This window comes from Lethenteron reissneri, chromosome 43 (assembly GCF_015708825.2).
Source record: "Lethenteron reissneri isolate LAM-NWPU_2019-01 chromosome 43, ASM1570882v1, whole genome shotgun sequence".
NCBI lineage: Eukaryota > Metazoa > Chordata > Hyperoartia > Petromyzontiformes > Petromyzontidae > Lethenteron > Lethenteron reissneri.
Genome location: NC_083821.1, coordinates 11,819,752 through 11,839,287, shown reverse-complemented (window position 1 = coordinate 11,839,287; position 19,536 = coordinate 11,819,752). Strand labels below are relative to the sequence as shown.

The following is a 19,536-nucleotide window of genomic DNA, read 5'->3' as shown; positions in this document are numbered from 1 at the left end:
GTGGAAGCTATCATTCGTGATGGGCAGGTCGCTTCTGAAAAAAGAGGCTATATCGCTGAGTGGGCCTTCTCTGGTAAAATAGAAAAAAACACTTTCGTCTTTAATTTAGTTTAGTGCTTCCCACGCGTTCCGATTTGGCACGCCTGGAAATGTCTGCCCCAAACGCACGGCACCACCAATGAGCCAGATGTGAAAATTCCACATTCCTGTGACAGTGCTTAGTGTTTTTTTGGGACGAAAGTTGTTGGCACTCAACGAAGTGAGGCAGCCTCAGCGGGAGGCCGAGAGGATGCATGGGTGAGGGGCAGCGGAAACGCAGCACGGCCAGTTTCACCGGCTGCTGCTACACTGACTGGGCCATATATCTGACTAAATAGAGGCATCATTATTATTATCGACTTTTGCTATTTCGCATGACAGGAAAATATTTTAGATTTTGCGCAACTTCAAAACGAGTGGATGCCTGTGGGAAAACGCTTAGACCGCTGGAAGAAATGCCCTGGCCAAATACTCACAGAGACGGGTTTAATAAATGTGTGTATCCTCGGGGATGGGAGTTCCCCTCGCGGCTCTGCATCAGAACGTAGCGCCCTGCGCGTTTCACGTTCACGGTGGCCGCCCCTGCTGTCGAGTGGATTCCGAGTTGGCTTCGCAAGGGCGCTGGAGGTCTGTGAAAAAGAAGTTTGTAGCTCGTCGGATTCCTCCAGTATCAATCAATATTCTGATGATTCTGTTTAAATGCAGCAGCCTTGACGGTGACAGTGCAGTTGCTACTTTATCTTTCGTTACCTCACAGCAAGTCACACACGTGCCCATTTCAAATGCTTACAAAATGAACAGTTGTACTCACGGTCATACGTGTAATCATTAGGATAATTTGACTAATACCAGTTGCAATTGAATGTGTGTGGCTTTAGCTATGAAAGGAAACTGAGGAATCCGGAATAAACTTTGGACAGAACAGGGGGAGAACATACAAACTCCACATAGATTGGCACCCGAAGCGGAAATCAACCCAGTACATTTTGGCTGTGAGGCACGACTGCGGAACCCTACCACCCACGTTCTGACATGTGCTGTGTGTGTGCTGTGCATGTCTTGTGTGTGTCCTGTGTGCTGTGTGTGCTGTGTGTGTGCTGTGATTCCTGGTACATCTGCTGCATGTGCCGCGCGTGCCCCACGTGTGCGTGTGCGCGCCATGTGCTGCGCGTGGTACCAGGTGCACGTGGTGGTGACGCGCGAGAGCGTCAAGGTGCACCTGGACTGCGCGCTGGTGGCGGAGCGCAGCTCGTCGCCGCCGGGGAACGTGACCACCGAGGGCCACGCGGAGATCGGCCGCCTCCTGCAGTCACGGGGGCCGCGCGCCCGCACCGCCGCGGTAAGACGCGCCCCCTCTGCCCGCCCCGCACGCACTGCCCCGAGGACCGAGCCTCGCCGAGATTCGCGTTACCCAACCCTCACCAGGAACGAAGACAAGAGCCGATCTGGACGAAGAAATTACCGCGTCACCTTAACGTGGAAAGACTGCTGCCCCGCTGAGCTGCCTCGGCTGTTCGTCCAGCACGTTAGGATGTGACGGCGTATAATCGCAGGCCGTCGGCGCACGTGCCGTAATTAACAAAACCGCAATGTAGATGCGACAGGTGCAATTACCTGCTTGCGGTCGGCGTCTGAATGAATTGCGCGCGAGGCCCCGTGCTTGCGTTGTTGCCGCATCGAGCGCTCACTGCATTGCAGGCTGACGCAAGCAGGGAAGGAAGGGATTAAATAAATCGGTGGAATTATTTCTCTCTCCACGTAGATCATCATTTTCCATGCGCAGCCCTTGGACATTTTCCCCCAGACTGCCAACGCAGCTCTTTCAGCGTCTGCCCAGCTTCCTGGTTTGAGGTTTTTGATGGGGCAATTTTTGGATTCCGTGTTATTATATTTGCCTTAGTTTAGCTTCTCAGATCAAGCCTCGGGTTTATCCGGGACATCGTGTCCCCCTGCAATTTAAGAGCCCTTTAAGCAACCTAGCACAAAGGCCAAGCAGGGCAGAGTGGCCTCGAGGGCAAGTCGGTCTCATCGGCGTCTGCCATGGCAAATCCAGAACAGTTCCCCTCTCTCCAGGGCTGTCGAAGACACTGTTTGGGGAGGTACCGCTGACTTCGTTAAATGTTTCGCACCCAGCACACCACGTCCGGGATACCCCTCGCTTTGGCTGTTGGCTACGAGTCGCATGCCAGTCTACTGTCGACCCGGGAATTATTCGGTGATAAATGAGGTCGCCCAAACCGGAGAATTTCCAAACGGAATGTAGCCTACGCTGAGCAGACATTATGCGACTTCAGAACCAATCTGGCATCCCATACCATGGCGATGACAAATAAGGCAGCAGCGGAAATACATTTTTGAGTATTTTAGTTTTTTATTACCAATTATTGGTTTTGTCACGAGGCAGTTCAGTGTCCCATGGAACCCTCGCGGCATCCAGGGCGCCACACGGCGACCTGCTTGGTGATACCACAGAACCACTGCTGGAGTCGGATTAACGAGACCCCTCTGGAGCGCACACTCTGCAAAACTGTTTTTGAAACGTGGCGAGGTACCAAACCTTTCTTCCTCGAGCCAATGTGCAACAAGTTAAGTGAAAATCCAAAAGCCAAATTGTCCTTATATTGGTCACCGGGCAGTAACTATCAGCTCGTTACAGTTGAGAAGCTGGATTAATCAGATCGTGACCCTAAATATGGAAACTGTGACCCCTTGTGCCACTCAGATTAACATCGGAACGTCTTCCTGGTGCATGCATTACATAACGGTGACGGAGTAGTACGAGAAAAAATGCTTTGTCAATCCACTGCTGGATGATAGCCTCCCCACACCGTGCATGTCGTGGGGGTTATTTTTACCATACTTCGCCACACTGGTCAGTGTAGGTCGGTAACGGCAGGGACATTATATGCGGGGGGCATGGAAGTATAGTACAAGATTGGATATTGCGGCACTGTTCTCTGCTGCCCTATAATTTCGCCTCCCAGCCTGTAACAACCTATTATGCATGGCGGTCGCCCATCTAAGCACTACCCAGGTTCAACCTTACTTTGGCTTCTGGAATATGGTAAGATCAAGTGCATTCCAGATTTGGTCAGAGGTTGGGCAGCCAACTCATAAAGCAAGGCTGCAGAGTGGAAGCCACCGTTACCCTGGAACAAATTTCACGGTCCACTTTCCCTTGGCCAAGAGCACCGAAGCATAGCAAAGTGGTCTGTCTGCCTTAAAAAATAAAAAATTACTGGAGCCTCTAATGTTCTTCAAATAATAATTCACTTAATAATGTTATAAAAGCGAACATAAAGAACATTTAATTTCTTTTAATTTTGTCCTGTGCCGCGGTGTTGGTTTTGGCTGTAGGAGTCGTGGTTGTTCAGTGCCGGTGGTGAGCCGCTTCAGGTCTTAGTAAGCGTAAGCGCGGTGCCTTCCTTTGCCATTCCCTTTGATTTAAACACATCACCATTGTTGTTGGAAATCACTTTTTTTCGTAGCCTTTAGACAGAAAAACTGCTTGCCCAACTGCACACGAATAATGCCATTTGTATACCTGTTTGCGGCATATGTGGTACGTGTGTGTGTGCTTGTCGTGCATTGGGGCCGTCTGGAATGGAACATGGCAGGCGAATGTTGTAGATGCGAGTCACAGACACGGTCGCACTGGGTGGCACGTGTGGGCAGGATGGAGGGGTGGTCGGTTACCGAGACCGGAATTGGAGCGGTCTCCACAGGTCCAACGACCAAGGGGAAGAGAAGGCCTAAGAGAGCACGGTGGATGTTACTGTGTGTCCCTGTGCAGCAGCTACGGGATGTGGTGGAGGGCCGAAAGCATTGGCTATGAGGTGCGGTAGTGGCATCAATGGCTTTGGCCAAGATGACTCCTTGTAGTTGTGCCTTGTCCCGCGCATTGTGTTTATTGATTTCCACCATGTGTGTGGGATGCTGCACGTCTGTCCCTCCTCTGGGTGCAGTTTCAGCTACAGATGTTCGAGATCGTGTGCAGCATGGGCTGGACGAGTCGTGACAAGTGCTGCGAGCTCCCGGCCACGGTGCGTACTCAGGGAGGAGGGGGGACGGGGTGGACGAGGGTGCTTCTTATAATTCCCACAAACTCTAGGATGGCAGCGTGGGCCCGTGGGTCCCCGCTGCCCCTGCTCGTCGCGTGCGGAACCCGGCACGATGCGGCCGAGCGGCTTAGGTCCGGCAGAAACACTGCGTGGCTCGTGATGAATCTCGAAGTGAATGCAGCACACTCTGGGTTTATAGAGCGTCTCGCTTCCGCCGTGGTGATGCGACATGAGCAAGCAAAATCTCACACGTTACGCGCGCGTCATTCTTTACTTCCTCGGCGTTACACGTGCGAGCGCGCTTTCCGATGCATTCAGCCTTGGTCACGCGTGCGTGCGTGCAAACACGTACGCAGCACGTGTATATTGACTGGTCAAACTGCTGTAATAAAGGACTCTCTCTCAGATGTCGATCTCCGTTGTCCTTTATTGGGTTCGTAGAATCTCCGTACCACGGCGTCTCGCTCAGGGCCGCGTCCCGCTCGCCGACTTCTCCACAGCCCTCGGCTGCTCCGTTGTGCAGTCTCCCTGCTGCTCCAATATGCAGTCTCCCTGCTGCTCCAATATGCAGTCTCACTGCTGCTCCAATAGGCAGTCTCCCTGCTGCTCCGATATGCAGTCTCCCTGCTGCTCCAATATGCAGTCTCACTGCTGCTCCAATATGCAGTCTCACTGCTGCCCCGTCAGGCGATCCTTGCAGCCACACCGCTGCCCCGCTATCTAGCGTCACTGCTGCCTCTTTCACAGCTAGCCTCTCCCTGCCCCGTTAGCTCTCTTCGTCTGACACCGATGGCTGTCGGTGTCGACGTCTCCCACCGCGTGGCAACCGCGCCACACTCTCCGTCTTGCCCAGCGTGGCCTCCTCGTATTTCACTCCGTCTCAACTCCCCTTTCCCCTTCCGGTTCTCTCCCTAAATCCTCTCCCCCACATGACCCTAACTCCACCCACTCCCCACGTGACCCAGACTCCACCCCCCCTCAATCCTTGCTCGCATTACACTGCCCACGAATACCACACCACAATTAGAGATGCCAATCCAAAACCCGGCAACCCTGGAAACCTTGTCCAGAAAGATTAACCAGTGCCGTATTTGACTCAAGGAACAGGAAAAGTGGGCTAAATAACCATGCGAGTAACAGTGACAAACAAGCTTTAGGTCCAGCTTGTGCCGTAATGCTGTCACAGCCCTGTTACTCTACCCCTGGATAAAGGCCTCCCTCATGGGAGCTCTCGGACATACTTCACCATGCTGGCCTCTACGGATTGGTGAAGGAGAGGACCAAGACCGGTTCAGATATAACTCGTCTCTGATGTTAGCCATAGCCTGGGATCCAACTCGGGTTGCTAGGTTCACAGCGCATTCCGCGAACCGCTGCGTCACCGCTGCTTCCACGTGCCGTAATACCGAGTGATGCTTACACCGAGGTTTGTTAGAGATATCCCCATCGCTTCAGATTGTGTGTGAGGTTTAGAGGTGGGTGACGTGTCCCTCCCCGGGAATCCCACACTTGGGAAGCGAGGGTTGGTGAATCACCAGGGATTGTTGAAACTCCCAAACCCCACGGGCTGCTGCGACAGCAAAGGGACAGCAGTACAGCAAGTGGGTGTCACGACTCCTCCCGCGTGACCATTGCGTTTTGTACATGCAGTGCACATTTCTGCTGCGCTGTTTAATATATGACCGTTTCGCTCTATCCACTCTTTCGTACGGGTTTTCTCCGGGTACTCTGGTTTCCTCCCACATGCAAAAGACGCTCGGTAATGGGAATTGGCCAAGCTTGCCGATGCCGAGACCTTTTGAAAACATAATCTTGAGGCTTGGTGAGGATTTCCTGTATAAAATTAAATTACATTATTATTATGACTGCAGTTTTATACGTTGTAACTTTTTTCACGGATGGAATAAAATAACTCAAGATTGATTTCATTTAGAAATCTAATTTCGCCGAGTCAGATGCAAGCATTAAGACACGTGGGTGCCACACAGCGTGATAAAGGTCTCTCTGTGCCTCAGGCAGTGTTCAGAGTGATCCATCCCAGCCACGTCTAACAGATTCGCAGGCTGCCCAAGTTGGGAGTATTTAACAAGTGGGAGTGGAAACCTCATTCATGCCAGAAATGTTGTTTAAGCTCTGGGCAAGTACTTTACAGTTTAAATGTTGAGCCCAGACAGATGCTGTTTGGAGATCTCTTCGAAGTCTCGAGTAGCAATGTGGGTGATTTGATATAAGCACAACTTGATTTCTGAAAGAAAAAAAACGAACTCATTTAATGACGGCTTTAATCGGTCGTGTCCCTGTGGGATTGCCTTAATATTTTACTTGGTCAATACCGATGCAGACTTGTTGACAATGAGAAGGAGCCCTCAGTTTTAGGGATGTTCATTCATTGGTAGGAAATTTGTGTACAAATTCAGTCTTCAGGCACGTTGCTGTTGTTGGAGTGTGCTTTGAAGTCATACATACCGTCAAATGAACCGTTTAATATTCATATTCTTGTTATGCTTGTTTCCCCACGAGTCTCACGACTCGTTTTCAAGAGGATCCTGCCATGTATTCGCACTTTGGGACGAGGTTACTTCTGCCTGTAATCCCAATTGAGTAATCAGTTAAATGTTGTGTATTGGTTTGTCCGCTAGTTACCCTGCAGTGCGGCTGAGTAAAGCATCGTCAGAGTAGATGCTGCACTGCTCACTGATCAGTACACAGTCATTGTGAGCTGCTACCACCCACAGTGCTGGGGGAAATGGGAGCCGTCCAATATATTAGAAAATAAACAGAAAATACAAATGACCTTTCAATTCCAGACTTCACGAATTAAATGGGACCCATTATGCGGTACTGCATTTTCCAAAAATGTTTGTAATTTTTACATTACTTGCATTTTTTGTGATATATTTTTGTATGTTCGAAAACTTGTTTTTTCAACAAAATGTTTTGCCATAAAGAGACTTTGTGTGCGCAAGTACAAAACGTCACCAAAGTATCCAGTACGGAGGCTGCTATTCACATCACGCTGGGGGTAGTGTTTGTACTTTTGTGCAATTCGTTTTGTACGTGGGGAGCGGTAGCGCAGCAGTTAGCGTGCTGCTGTACGATCCTGGCGACTCGAGTTCGATTCCGGCTCACGGCCACAACACGGGTAATTATTATCTGAATCGGTCCTGGACTGGCCCTAGGTCGACTCAACCTCAAACAAGTACCTGATGTGGTGTGTAAACATCGCCATTGGGGAGACAAAGGCGGGCGGGCGTGGTGAATCCAAGTCCCGGGCGAAGCCGGGTAGTCAAGCTAGTGTTATACATATATTGTTGGCTTCATCTTGATTCGAATTTGAGAGGGATATTTGATGCACCCCTTCTTTTTTTCTTCAATTAGTTTTGGGCCTTTCCCGAGGTCGACTCGGCCAGTGTGTGAACATCGATACTGGGCAGACAAAGGCGGTCGGGTGTTGTGCGAGCCACAACCACCCGCTCTCATGCGCAATGTTGTTTCCCTTAATAGGTGCTCGCGGACAGCCCTGGACCCAACAGTCTGTTGAAGCTGCACGGGGTGACCGTTGCGTCTGTGTGTGTGTTGTGCAGAGAGACGAAGCCAAATGCCCTGCGCTGCCCCATGCCTGCAAGTGCTCCCTGGACAGCGTGGGGCCGCCCGGACCCCCAGGGCCAGCGGTGAGAGTCGCCCCCCTCCCCCTTCCCGTCGGACCCTAACCCCAAGCCGTCGCCGCGTGCCGGGGAAGTATGTCATGTGCACCGCGCGTGCCCCCCCCCCCCCCCCCCCCGCTCTGCGCGTTACTCGTTGGGCTCTGCTGTGACGTTGCCGTACTCTCCTCGCGGTCACATTCACAACTCTGTCTGTCCACCTCAGTCTCCATCTACCTCGGTTCCTTATTTCTTCCACTTTACCAGCCGTCAACAGTTGCTCCAGATTTACCCCGTCACGCCCGTAGCTGCTTGTCCAAAACACTTTAGTTTCCGTCTTCACGTCGCGGTGTGCGGTCTAGCCGGTTCTTGCTGCGTTCCACGGGGCACGCAGGCGTCTCCTCAAACACGTGCTTCGCGAGCTACCATCGTCCTCCTGTCAGCTGCACAGATCCACAACGTGTGACGTGCACGCATTCAAGATGTTGACTACCTCACCTGGTATACAGGAGGTCGTGGGTTCGATTCCGACCCTAATGCATGCTATATATTTGGAGTTTGCATGTTCTCCCTGTGGTCGTGTGGATTTTTCTCTGGGTCCCCCGGTTTTTCCGTTCACATTTAGAATCAACATGTGTTTAGAATATTTGGCTGCGATAAATGTACACATGATAAGCAACTTCATTGAGCTATCATTTGTGGCCAGGTCGCTTCAGATAAAGATATATAAAGCTCAGTCGGCCTTACTTGGTATAATAAAATAAAAAAATGTGTATAATCGGAAACCCTCAAATGTTTTGAGGAGCATAATATTTGTGCCTCTACTAACACTGCTGCTGACCCTCCATAGTTTGTTAATCTTTGGGAAGACATGAGATTAATAAAACCTGTGTTTATAACAGCTTACTGTGCCTACTGGCGGCGATATAAAGTCTATTGTACATTGTAGAAGAGAGACCAGAACAATAAGGGGTATTTTTAATTACAGCAGTAAAAATGCGCAGGAAAGAACATACTTTAGTTAAACAAATAAGAACATCAAAATACTGAACATAATCGGAATTGTAAGCGAAAACCAATTAAAATAGCCGTGTAAAGTGAATTCGCATTGGAAACAAGGCAAAGAGGCCAACGTTAGATTAGCGGCATAACCGTAAAGCTTATTTACAAGCGCCGTTAAAGGGCCTCTGGTCTGTAAGTATAAATAGTGGAATCCTAACACATGGATGAACCATCGGAAGGCAATAATAACACAAGGAATGTACTACGATCACAATGAACACTGGCTATTATATTTTCTTAACAATCAAGGACTCCGGGGTATTAAAAGCTAGCAGTTATATTCTTGCCAATGTCATTAATTAGCTACTATTAAAAGTAACTTTTACCATTTTCACAATGTATAAAAAAACAGAACGCTTGCCATCACCATAATTTGGCCACGAGTAAAAATAATGAATTTCACGAGATATTTATGCTTCTGCATTTTAACCGCCGGTGACATCGCGCACTATTGTGTGTGTTTGTTGTGTGGTAGCGCTGGAGAGGTTTTACTCCATTCTTAAGCCAGTGGTGGAGTGGTAATGGCACCACGTGCCCCCCGAGTGGGCAGATATCCCTCGCACAATGGGGCGGGGGGGTTGTTCATGAACCGGGGCTGTGCAGTCCAGATGATGTAGCACTGCCACCAGCTGCGGCTCTGGATCCCCCACGCATTACGTAGCTCGGAAACATACCCGCGTAGCCCTCGCTGCCGGAATCGTGGCCGAGCAGTGACACGGCTGGGCAGGGGCACAGTCGCCGCTTGTTTGCGGGGGGGGGGTTGTAGTTCGGGGCCAGTGGCTGCCCTGGTTAATACTGCAGAAGTGTCGACTGAGCATCCTACGCTCTCTGTCTGCCCTGCAGGGAACTTTACAGATCCCGTGACGTCGCTGAAAAAGAGTAGGCCATGCGTGCCAGCGTCACGGTCCAAATGTTTAAATAACCCGCAAATTACACCATTGCGGGAAAAACAAGATCGCAACATCGCCTCCGACCGGTAGACTTTACCATCTGTGGAACATAGCACCAGTTGTAGGAGAAGATCCCTTATCTGAGACCAGTGCAAAACACAACACTCCCATCTTCTTGGTTCTTTTGGTAAAGTCACGTAGAAGGGAAGTAATAAAATAATAAAAATAAAATATAATAAAATTATTCTCACGACGTTTCGGCCACAACGCAAGCAGCCGTCCTCAGGTGAAAACCAGGTCCGTCGAGTCTGTCGCCTCGAGTCTGTCGACTCGACGGACCTGGTTTTCACCTGAGGACGGCTGCTTGCGTTGTGGCCGAAACGTCGTGAGAATTATTTTATTATGTTTTATTTTTATTATTTTATTACTTCCCTTCTACGTGACTTTACCGAAAGAACCAAGAAGATGAATCCCTGCAGTCACGAAAGCTTTAAATCACAACACTCCCAGATGGTGGGACCAAACTGTGTCCTGCGTTCCAGTGGTAAATATGGAACGGGAGATTCCCAACTGCCGCCGCCTCCTGATAAGAAGAAGTCCTGGCTCTTGGTGTGGTGAGACTGCAGAGAGGAGCAGGGTCCTGTGCAGTCTGCCGGCCCTCAATCAGGAAACCGAGTGTCCCGCTCAAGATCTCTAAGCTCGTGGCTGCGATATAATTCTATGATGGGACTGCCGGTTCGAGGAAAGATACCCTGTCCCGCGTGTGAGGGGGGCAGAACGTTTGGTGCAGCTCTAAGTAGAACACGTTCTCTTCTACAGTGACTCCGCGCTCGTGGGGTTTATGCCGCGCGCGTTACGCACACTGCGCTCACCTTGGGATCATGCGTGCCGTCCTGCCCACACATCGCCCCGTGCCGTCCCTGCGTTGTGATGTTGGGGGTCCTCTGCATTCCTACCGAGGTCCAATACTCCGAAGCAATTTTCGCTGTGCGTTTCCTACCCCGCAAGGGCTACCCCCCCCCCCCCCCCCCCCCCACGGTGGTGCGGAGAAAACGGCCCCAGTCCCTGCCCCGTTGCCCTGCGTCTCAACCTCGCTCGCGGCAATTATCGAAGCCGCGGCACAGAAACCTCACGTGCGGTGCACCGCCCCAAGCCCTGCATGCCATCTGATTGCCATGACATCACCTGGCGACGTTAGCGCTTACGCGGGCACGTCCATAACCGGCACCGTCGTCAGCTATAATTAAAAAAACACAATGACAACTTGAAATTGCGCTTAATAAAGTTAATGGCAAAGGGTTTTGGGTCTTTTTTTACATTTTCCATCTGTGGAATTATTGCGGACATACTGATGCACTGACGTAAGCTGTTGTGCGTGACTTTCTCTCGAAGTCTCGGCGCGATGGGCGGCAGTGGGGTAGACGCGGCGGGGACGATCGCTTCGTACCTCCTCCTCTCCCAACCGCCCCACACGGTTGTAGGTTCTGCTGGGGCGTTGTTATTCCTGGACGGCCGCCAGTTCTAAAGGGAGGAGGGGTTGGTGGAGAAATTCAGGAATTATAGTGCCGTCTGCGTCGCGTCCTCTCCGGGCTTATATAATTCCCGTGGCTGATAAAAAAATGAAATAAAGCCACGAGCAGCTCCTTCTCAGAAGCTGCTTTATTCGCAAACCCCCACTTTGAGCAGTGAGACGTGTGGACTTAGCGCCCTCCGCTCAATCCCAAAGCCTGACAGCTTGCCTCGGTAGGCATGTAGGTGGGCATTTAGGTGGACAGGTATGTGTGATCGCTCAATATGCTGTCGTGGGAATCGGTCCTAATTAAATTTTGTCCAAACTCAATGCAGGTCATAATTGATTAATTATGGAAACGTACACCCTGAAAATGTAAGTTATCTGATGAACGTCATATTAAAACATCTACTCATAACATACATGTTGGCAACTTGTCATCAGATTAGAAGGAGATTTTGCATTTTGGTAACATGCGTGGGTCTCATTGATTCCATGCTTGAGTTTCCAAATTTGATTTCAATGTTTCTGGGTTTTTTTCAGTCTTAAAAAGGTAATTTTTCGTAGGATATGCCAAGTGCCTCACAAACTAGTCCTTGAATTTTCAAACCAGTGTCGTAGACCGATGACAATCCCGAGCAGAAACTAGCACCAATATTCCAACAAGTCTTCCTTGCCACAAGGACGTACGCGTGTGAGTTGAGATCCCCAGTACATGGCATTTTGTCTGGCCTTCGTGACTCATTATGCTCGAAACTACTTGGGGTATCAGCCTCGCACACTAGCCATGTGATAAACACAGCCTCCAATGTGACGTCAGTTCGCGAGCAAGCGATGCAGCTGAGCAATGCGATGCGTCGTGCCGTTCTTCTGGGCCACACAGCGGGGGATACTGCACAATCGGCCCCCGACGCAATAAGCCACGAGCGGGGTTCTCTACGGCACATTTCCATTCGAGGCACGGTTGACGTTTGCAGATTATTAACGGGTTACCTATGGTGGTGCATAATGCACAGTATGGGATATGTTACACTTGAAAAATACAGATGTTCTCAATCCACCAATGATCGATTACCTCCCCACGCCGTGTTGGCCATGAGGGAGAGGTATTTGTGTTACCATACTTCACTGGGCTGGTCAGTATGAGTTGGCGAGGAGGAGGATAGGACGAGACCGGTTTTGATATCACTCACCATGTTTGGGAATCGGGACTCCGGCCGCCAGGATCCTAACGGAGCCTGCAAAACAACTGCACCACCGCTCCACCCCATATCAAAAAGGATTTGCATACTCAAAGGGACAGTTAATTGTCTTCTCACTGAGAGAAATCCAGGTCAAATAACGTTGTATTAACCGCAACCAACCAACGGACAAATCATTACAACTCACAGTTGGAAAATTCGGTCACGTGGATACCAAGCCCACCCATACAGCCCCTTCCCCGATCCCACACTGCATTCACTCAAACAGCCCAATGACATTTTGTTCAATTAAGCTGTACCTTCCAGTAATTCAAGAGTAAGGCTGTTATAGCCAACAGGCAGTCATGCTGACCTGTATTCCCTATATTGCTTATAGCTTCCAACTGCTGCAGAATTTTATAGACAGAGTCATTGCAGAACAAATGCTGGCTACTTCGCTACAAACGAAAGTTACTTAAATTGCTTGTAGAAATGTGCTTCGTGATTTTTCTTTTGAGTAAAGGACCTGTTATGTGTGATTGTCGTACGTGTTAGTGCCCATTTGTACCTGACCGTGTGTGTATGGGTGCTTTTATGTGCGTGTCTTTATGGTGTGGGGAGGGGGGTAGTGTAATGCTTAGCGCACGGCGCTATGAACCCGGCGAGCCAAGTTCGATTCCCACTCACAGCCAACACAGATGACGATATATGAATCAGTACTGGGCTTCTCCTAGGTCGACACAGCAATCAATGAGTACCTGGTACGCTGTATAAAACTTCAACAATGGGGAGACAAAGGCGGCTGGGTGTGGTGTAGGCCACACTACCATGCACCGCCCTTGAATGTTGCTCATTAATAGCACCGCAAATAGTCTGTTCAAGGCAATATGGGCGATCTTTGTGTGGGGGGTTTGTCTGTGCATTTGTTGATGAGTGTGCATCTTTCAATGCGTGGGTGTGGATACTGTTTTGTATATGTCTACGTGGTATGTGTGTGTGAGTGTGGAGGGAGCAGCAGTGCTGTGGTTAGCGTGCTGTGCTATGAACCTGGTGGCCGAGTTCGATTCCCGCTCAGGGCCAACACCAGTAATGATCATCTGAACCGGTCCCAGGCCTCCCCTAGGTCGACTCAGTCTCAAAAGAGTAGGATAGCTGGTGCGATGTGTAACACATCTCTACTAGGGAGAGAAAAGCGGCCGGGCGTGGTGCTGGCCGCCCACCCCCTCGTGTGCTGTGCTGGCCTTCATCGGGGCTTGCTAAAAGCACTTGCCCTAACATTCTGTTAAGGCTATACGGGGGATCTTTGTCTTTGTAGAGGAGTTCACCATACATACACACATACCTATACAGTCTTCTTATAGCTAGCTCCGTTTGGCAGCAGACGTTTCATTCTTAGTCAGTCGAGCGACATTTCATTGGCTGCATAACACTGTGGAAGCTGCCTGAGCTGATGCTACACATTGAAGCTCACGGTCTTCTTGGCCACAGTTATGCCCTCTCTTATGCTGCAAAACATGGACCCCCTCTAAAGGGGAACATCTGCACTGGTTTGAAACATTCAGGCTGGCCTGTCTACGGTCTATCCTGGTTTGACCAGGCTAGCTTGAGTAAGGAGCTTACACATTCTTGAAAGATCTGGACACAGTTCCATTGGTGAGTTCCTCCAGCAGGCGAGCCTGTGCTGGCTGGGTCATGTAGTCTGCATGCCCAGCCACCACATGCCCAAGCAGCTTATTTTTGGCCGGATAGAGGGGGCTAAATGGGTGGCGGCATAGGCTAGAGAAGAGTTGGGCTGATGTGGTATTGGAGAATGTGGAGCTGAGTTGTCAATAACTGGTGCCAGCAGTGTGACGATTGGCCTCTGTGGAGGAAGCTCGTGCTACTGGATAGTTGGAGGCAGTCACCCTCCAACAACAATGGAGGGTGGAGGAGCAATTCTCACAGCAGCAAATGGTGTATTGGGGAGATTAAACGCAGCAAGCTGCAACAGTAGAGAGCACCGGTGGTGCATCTGCCAGTCATCTCATACAGTCAACCCATAGCACCTGGGTGTGTCCCATGATCGCCTGCTAGCGAGCCTTCTACACTTCACGTGGCCTCAAGGTGCACCTAGCCTGGCAGAATCGCAATGGTGACATCACTGCCACTTAGTGGCTAAAATTGTTTGTTGTCTTATAGATGTGTTGTTTGTCTTATATGTATGTGTGTGTTGTTTGCCACACCTCCCACTTGTGTTGCATTGTTGGCCTTCGTAGGTACTCGCTCACAGCACTTTCCGCAATAGTCTGTTGAGGCTAGAAAGGGAATCTTTGTCTTTGTGTACGCATATGGGGCTATGTAATGGATGTATATATGTGCGTGTGTGTTTCTGTGTGTGCGTGCGTTCAGGGAGGTCCTGGTATCCGTGGAGCAAGAGGAACACAAGGGGACCTTGGTTCCAAAGTGAGTGATCCCCACACACACACACAAGGCTGGTCAGTGCAGGTTGGTGAAGGCGGGGAGCATAGATGTGGCAGCAGAGCATCAGGACGTCGCAATGCCTTTTTCTGCACTGCCCTTTCCTGCCCACTCTCTGACTAGTGACCGATTCCTGGTGGTTATTGATAGGCTTCCAAGTAGTATCTGCAGAGGTTGCCCCCCCCCCCCATTTCGTCATAGATAAGAGGCGTTCTTACTGCACTATAATTATATTAAATCCATGCAACTACTGGCGACTGTCCCAGTACTGAGCAGAATGTTCATGCACTGCTGTGTGTCCAAATGCCTCCGTCATCAGCACAACCTTCATCCTTGTTAGACTGTTAACGGGAGTTAAACGCAGACTCAAAAATATCCAGATTTTGCGTCCAAAATGTTGTGAGTCTCTTAGCCATATCTAAACATGATGTGGATGGTGCACCGGCACCCACGATACCCACAGTGTCTGCGTTCCTGAAGGGGGATCCATGATTATTGGCAACACACGATGAGCTCAAATACCCCACTCGATCGTGATAGGAGGGTTGTGGAATACTGAAACTTCGGTGACCCTGTGCATGGCATGGGAGCGCAGAAGTATAGCACAACAAAGGATGTGGCTGCACTGCCCTCAGCTGCCCATCACATAGTCCTGCATCACCCAGTGATCACCCACCCAAGCATGATCCATGCTCATAACCTGTTTAGCTTTTGAGATCTGTCGAAATGGAGTGCATTCTGGGTGATTTGGTTGTCGGGACTCATTTCACTGTTGCGTGTATATGTTTTTTTCACTTTACGTCAGACAAATAGTTTGAGAAAAATAGATTTGGTGTAGACGGATATCCAGCCCCCGGAGGAGCCCTAGTCAAAACAAATCCCAAATTGGGGCAGCCGTGGACCGTAGAGGGTGGCTTGCCCGAGAGGTTCCACTCTTTAGCGATGGCTGATATTATGCAGCCATGCGCTGTTATTTTTGTAAAAATAGCGGTGTTACCGTGTGCTGTGATTCTCTTTTGGATTGAAATGCTCCCTTGTTTACTATTTATAATAGATACCTAATATTGTAGCGATTGAGCAATGCATTTTCCAAGCATTTAGGCAGACAAGAATAACAGTTATTCTCACATACCCTGATATACACTTGCACGCATTATCACACATATGCACGCACAGACATTTCAGTTTACAAAGACAAGCACATACACTCTCTTTAACACATGCACGTACACATATGACTACCATGCTTTCATCCCTGTGGCAATGGGGAGTGCTGTAGTTTTCACAGCCGCTCGTAATGAATGTGGTCTTCGGGGTTAGGCCACACATTGGACCCACAGTAGTGCGTGGTGACAGTTTGAGAGTAAGAATGCTCACTGTTCCGCCGAAACCAGAAGAACACACTTGGATTGCTCTGGCTTTCTTGCACCCTCCTCTGTAGCTGCTGACCGATGTTTGTGTTTCTGTACCACTCCCGTCTCCCCAGGGAGCAGATGGAATTCGAGGGGAGTTGGGACCTATCGGTCAGCAGGGTGCCCCAGGGCCTCAGGGCCCACCCGGCATGTCGATACAAGGCGACCCGGTAAGCCCGACTGCATGCGACGGGGCGACCCATTCCTCGTCGACAAGAGACATTAAACCCAGGAGCACAGATTGTTAGTGTGAATCATCGCATGTTTTTGGGTGAACCCACGTCATAATCTGGCCAAATTTGTTTTGTTAAGACCCACCACCACCTGACGGCCAAACAAATCAAATTGTCACGTGCACAAGCGTGTTACGCCACAGGTATCATTATTATTATTGTTTGCCAATCTCTGTAGAGTACAAATGCTCGTGTGTGCATCTGCGTGGCAGGGCCGGCAAGGAGAGAAGGGAGAGAAGGGAGAACCAGGCCCACCAGGTCCTCAGGTAAGTCTCATCACCCTTCTCTCACCATTATTGTCATTTATATTACTTTTCCACTGGCACATCCAAGCCTAGCCAGCGTGGATAGAGCGTGCTGAGCCAGAACCAAACCGTGATGCCACTGACCTCACAAGACCTCTTTATCCAGCTTGGGGTGGAACTGGGCCAGGGCAAGTAGCCGATTATACGTTCGTTGTGCGTGATGTCGGTCAATACATTGCAAGGAGCCAGCATTACCGCGTCATCTGCGTTTGTCCGGACGTGTTCATTCAACATGAGCCTGGTTCGGCACAGCCCATTTACGGCTAGGCTTTACAGTGGAATAGAGGTATCATCAACTCACCTTGTGTCATAAGATGCCAACTGAGGAACGACTCTGCCATATCTCTCTATTCTTTAATCAGATTGCTGAGATAATAATAAGAGTGGACTCATCTGTGCCAACATTGACCTTCTTAAGACTCAAAAAGGAAGATGATCCGAATCATAAATGGTTTCTGATGGCCTCACACATAGGCCCTACATAGGAAATCTTTCAAAAAGATTGCAAAATTGGTGGGCTACCTGGTTTTTATGTACATTGTGAAGTAATATTACGGGTACATTTTTCATGTTTCCATGATTTATACCCACATTATTAAAATGTGATGAAAATGCTTTAATGCTCTCCGACTAAGGTTAAAAGTGTTTACACATTAGCTATGTCCGTCCATCTGCATCGGCAGGGAGGGCACTTTAACTCTTGTAAAGATCATCTGGTATGAACGAAACTTAAGAGTACGAAGTTGTGTTGCTATTAGAGACTCGGCCTCTTGAAATCCGGCCACATTGATCAAAGGGTTACGCAAAAAACTTGGAGACACAAACCACAACAAAAAGGTCCATCGCAAATTTATTTGACAGCTACTCGTTGGAAATATGCAAAACAAACACATCTTGCCATGACAGCTTTATGACAGCTTCCTTCCCCATTGTACAATGCCTCCAAGGACAAACGCATGGCCCCGGAAAATCCTTACATAATCTATGCATATGCATGACTTTTAGAACTTGTTTTCTAGCATATCTTTTGAAAAGCGCAATCCAGCCATGTGTCTTCATAATAATAATAATAATAGGCACGTTTATTTGTCAAGCTTCACCTTTTAGAGACGACGTCACTAGGCCAAGGCCTGTGGCGATGCTGGAGTGTAGAGGTACTCGGCGCTTTCTGTCCGAGTGAGGAAGGTTTGGACAAAACAACGACGTGTTCAAACGTTATTTGAACGTTTTGTGAGTTGTGGTGGGATCGAAGGCCATTGTGGCAGAGCTTCCAGACCAATGGAGGCGTGAATCTTCACGTGCATTTTGCGCGTAATCGCAATCAACCAATCATACGGCTGGGATTTCAAAGAGGGCAACTCAAGAGTGCCACAAGTGTGTTGACGTTTTGTTGAGGACTGAACCCCGGCCTGTGTGCGTCACTGCAGCATTACTCTAGTTGACGCTTCACACCTGTGTGGTGGTTTTGGTGAGGCTCTGCATGCATAACAACTCTGTTCACCTTTGAATGTTAATTGAGATGATAGTCGTCGCACTCTGATGGCTCTGACATGACGATGAGGTTAGAGCGTGGCACTGCCTGTAATCCGGCGGTGCTAGAAGGGGTTGGCTGTCGCTTTGTTTAGAAGATAGGTTAGGGTAAAGGTGCGGCCATGCATTTGTTTGCTCACGGCACTACTGTCAGAAGAAATCTCTCGTACAGAGCCCCTCCGAGGATATTTTGTCCTCTTCTTCTACTTTGTCTTTGAAGAGGTGGGAATGCCCATACATTACCCCCACTTGACCGTGGTGCTACATTTACACTCCTCGGTGGACAGACGCAGGGGGATTTAAAGAACTGGCCCCATTGTTTCAACTGCCACGCCGTGAAATCAAACTGGCAGAGCTCCGGATTGCAAGTCCAGGGTTGCTGACCGTTCTACCACGTCAACATCACATTTTTTCGAGAGGATCGGTAAAGTTGTTTTTCTTTTTTGTCGAGGAAGAAGAAGGTGGTGTTGAGGAATGTGGCAGTGGTTTAATTGTGATCTTTTGCTAACCTTGTCAAGAGACCACAGCTCATTCGTGTCCAATTACAAACGGTGGAAATATAACATTGGTCATGCAGATACAAACAAGCATCATGCATGAAACTGAATGACCCTTTTGTAACAGTGGCATATCGCATGGTCTGTGAGCACGTTTGTTCTGTGGGTCCATTGCCCGAGGTGAAAGGTAAGGGGAGTATTGCTCATTTGTCTGTGATTCACATCTTTGTGTAACTCATAAACCTCTCTCTGAATGTACATGGAGTATCAATAATCGTTAACCATATACTGGATGCAAATAGCTTATATATATAACATACGTATGTATTTATATATGTAATCGAGAATAACTTGTAGGTAATGGTGACATTCACAGACGTTGTTTATGTAATGGTACGTGAAAATTTGAGGAAATATTGAAAGCAAGCCAAACAAGACAGCCAGGCTGGGTGCAGGCAACTGCCTTTGGTTAAATCAGCTTCTCAAGTGTCGTGAGTTTATGGTCTTAGCCCAGTCGCCTGTGACTTACTGAAAGACCCACCGACTTGCATTGGCCCATAGACTCACGCGGTGACCCATTGACTTATGCATAGACCCATAAAGAGACATATCGGAGTTGTGATTTAACTGGATATCTAAAGTGTAGTGAGCCGATGGTATCAGACCGGTCATCAAAGCCTGCACACAATAAACCCATGACATTAAATGTGGTTCTGCA

At 49.2% G+C, this 19,536-nt stretch overlaps 1 protein-coding gene and 1 long non-coding RNA gene across 4 annotated transcripts in view; one reads left to right on the top strand and one right to left on the bottom strand.

The window, feature by feature from the left end:
• Positions 1 to 19,536, top strand: part of LOC133353284 (collagen alpha-1(XIV) chain-like) — a 283,983-nt gene that overhangs the window by 202,466 nt on the left and 61,981 nt on the right. For all 3 annotated transcript variants that reach the window (XM_061569396.1, XM_061569397.1, XM_061569398.1), the window contains 6 exons: positions 1,220 to 1,378; positions 4,005 to 4,082; positions 7,685 to 7,771; positions 14,773 to 14,826; positions 16,328 to 16,423; positions 16,699 to 16,752. In XM_061569396.1, the coding sequence (XP_061425380.1) occupies positions 1,220 to 1,378; positions 4,005 to 4,082; positions 7,685 to 7,771; positions 14,773 to 14,826; positions 16,328 to 16,423; positions 16,699 to 16,752 (528 nt within the window). The remainder of the gene's footprint in view (positions 1 to 1,219; positions 1,379 to 4,004; positions 4,083 to 7,684; positions 7,772 to 14,772; positions 14,827 to 16,327; positions 16,424 to 16,698; positions 16,753 to 19,536) is intronic.
• Positions 4 to 12,501, bottom strand: LOC133353286 (uncharacterized). The gene is made up of 4 exons (XR_009756354.1): positions 12,397 to 12,501; positions 11,043 to 11,214; positions 1,654 to 1,738; positions 4 to 668 (listed from the first exon to the last, which is right to left on the bottom strand). It is a non-coding gene; the product is annotated as an uncharacterized LOC133353286 (long non-coding RNA).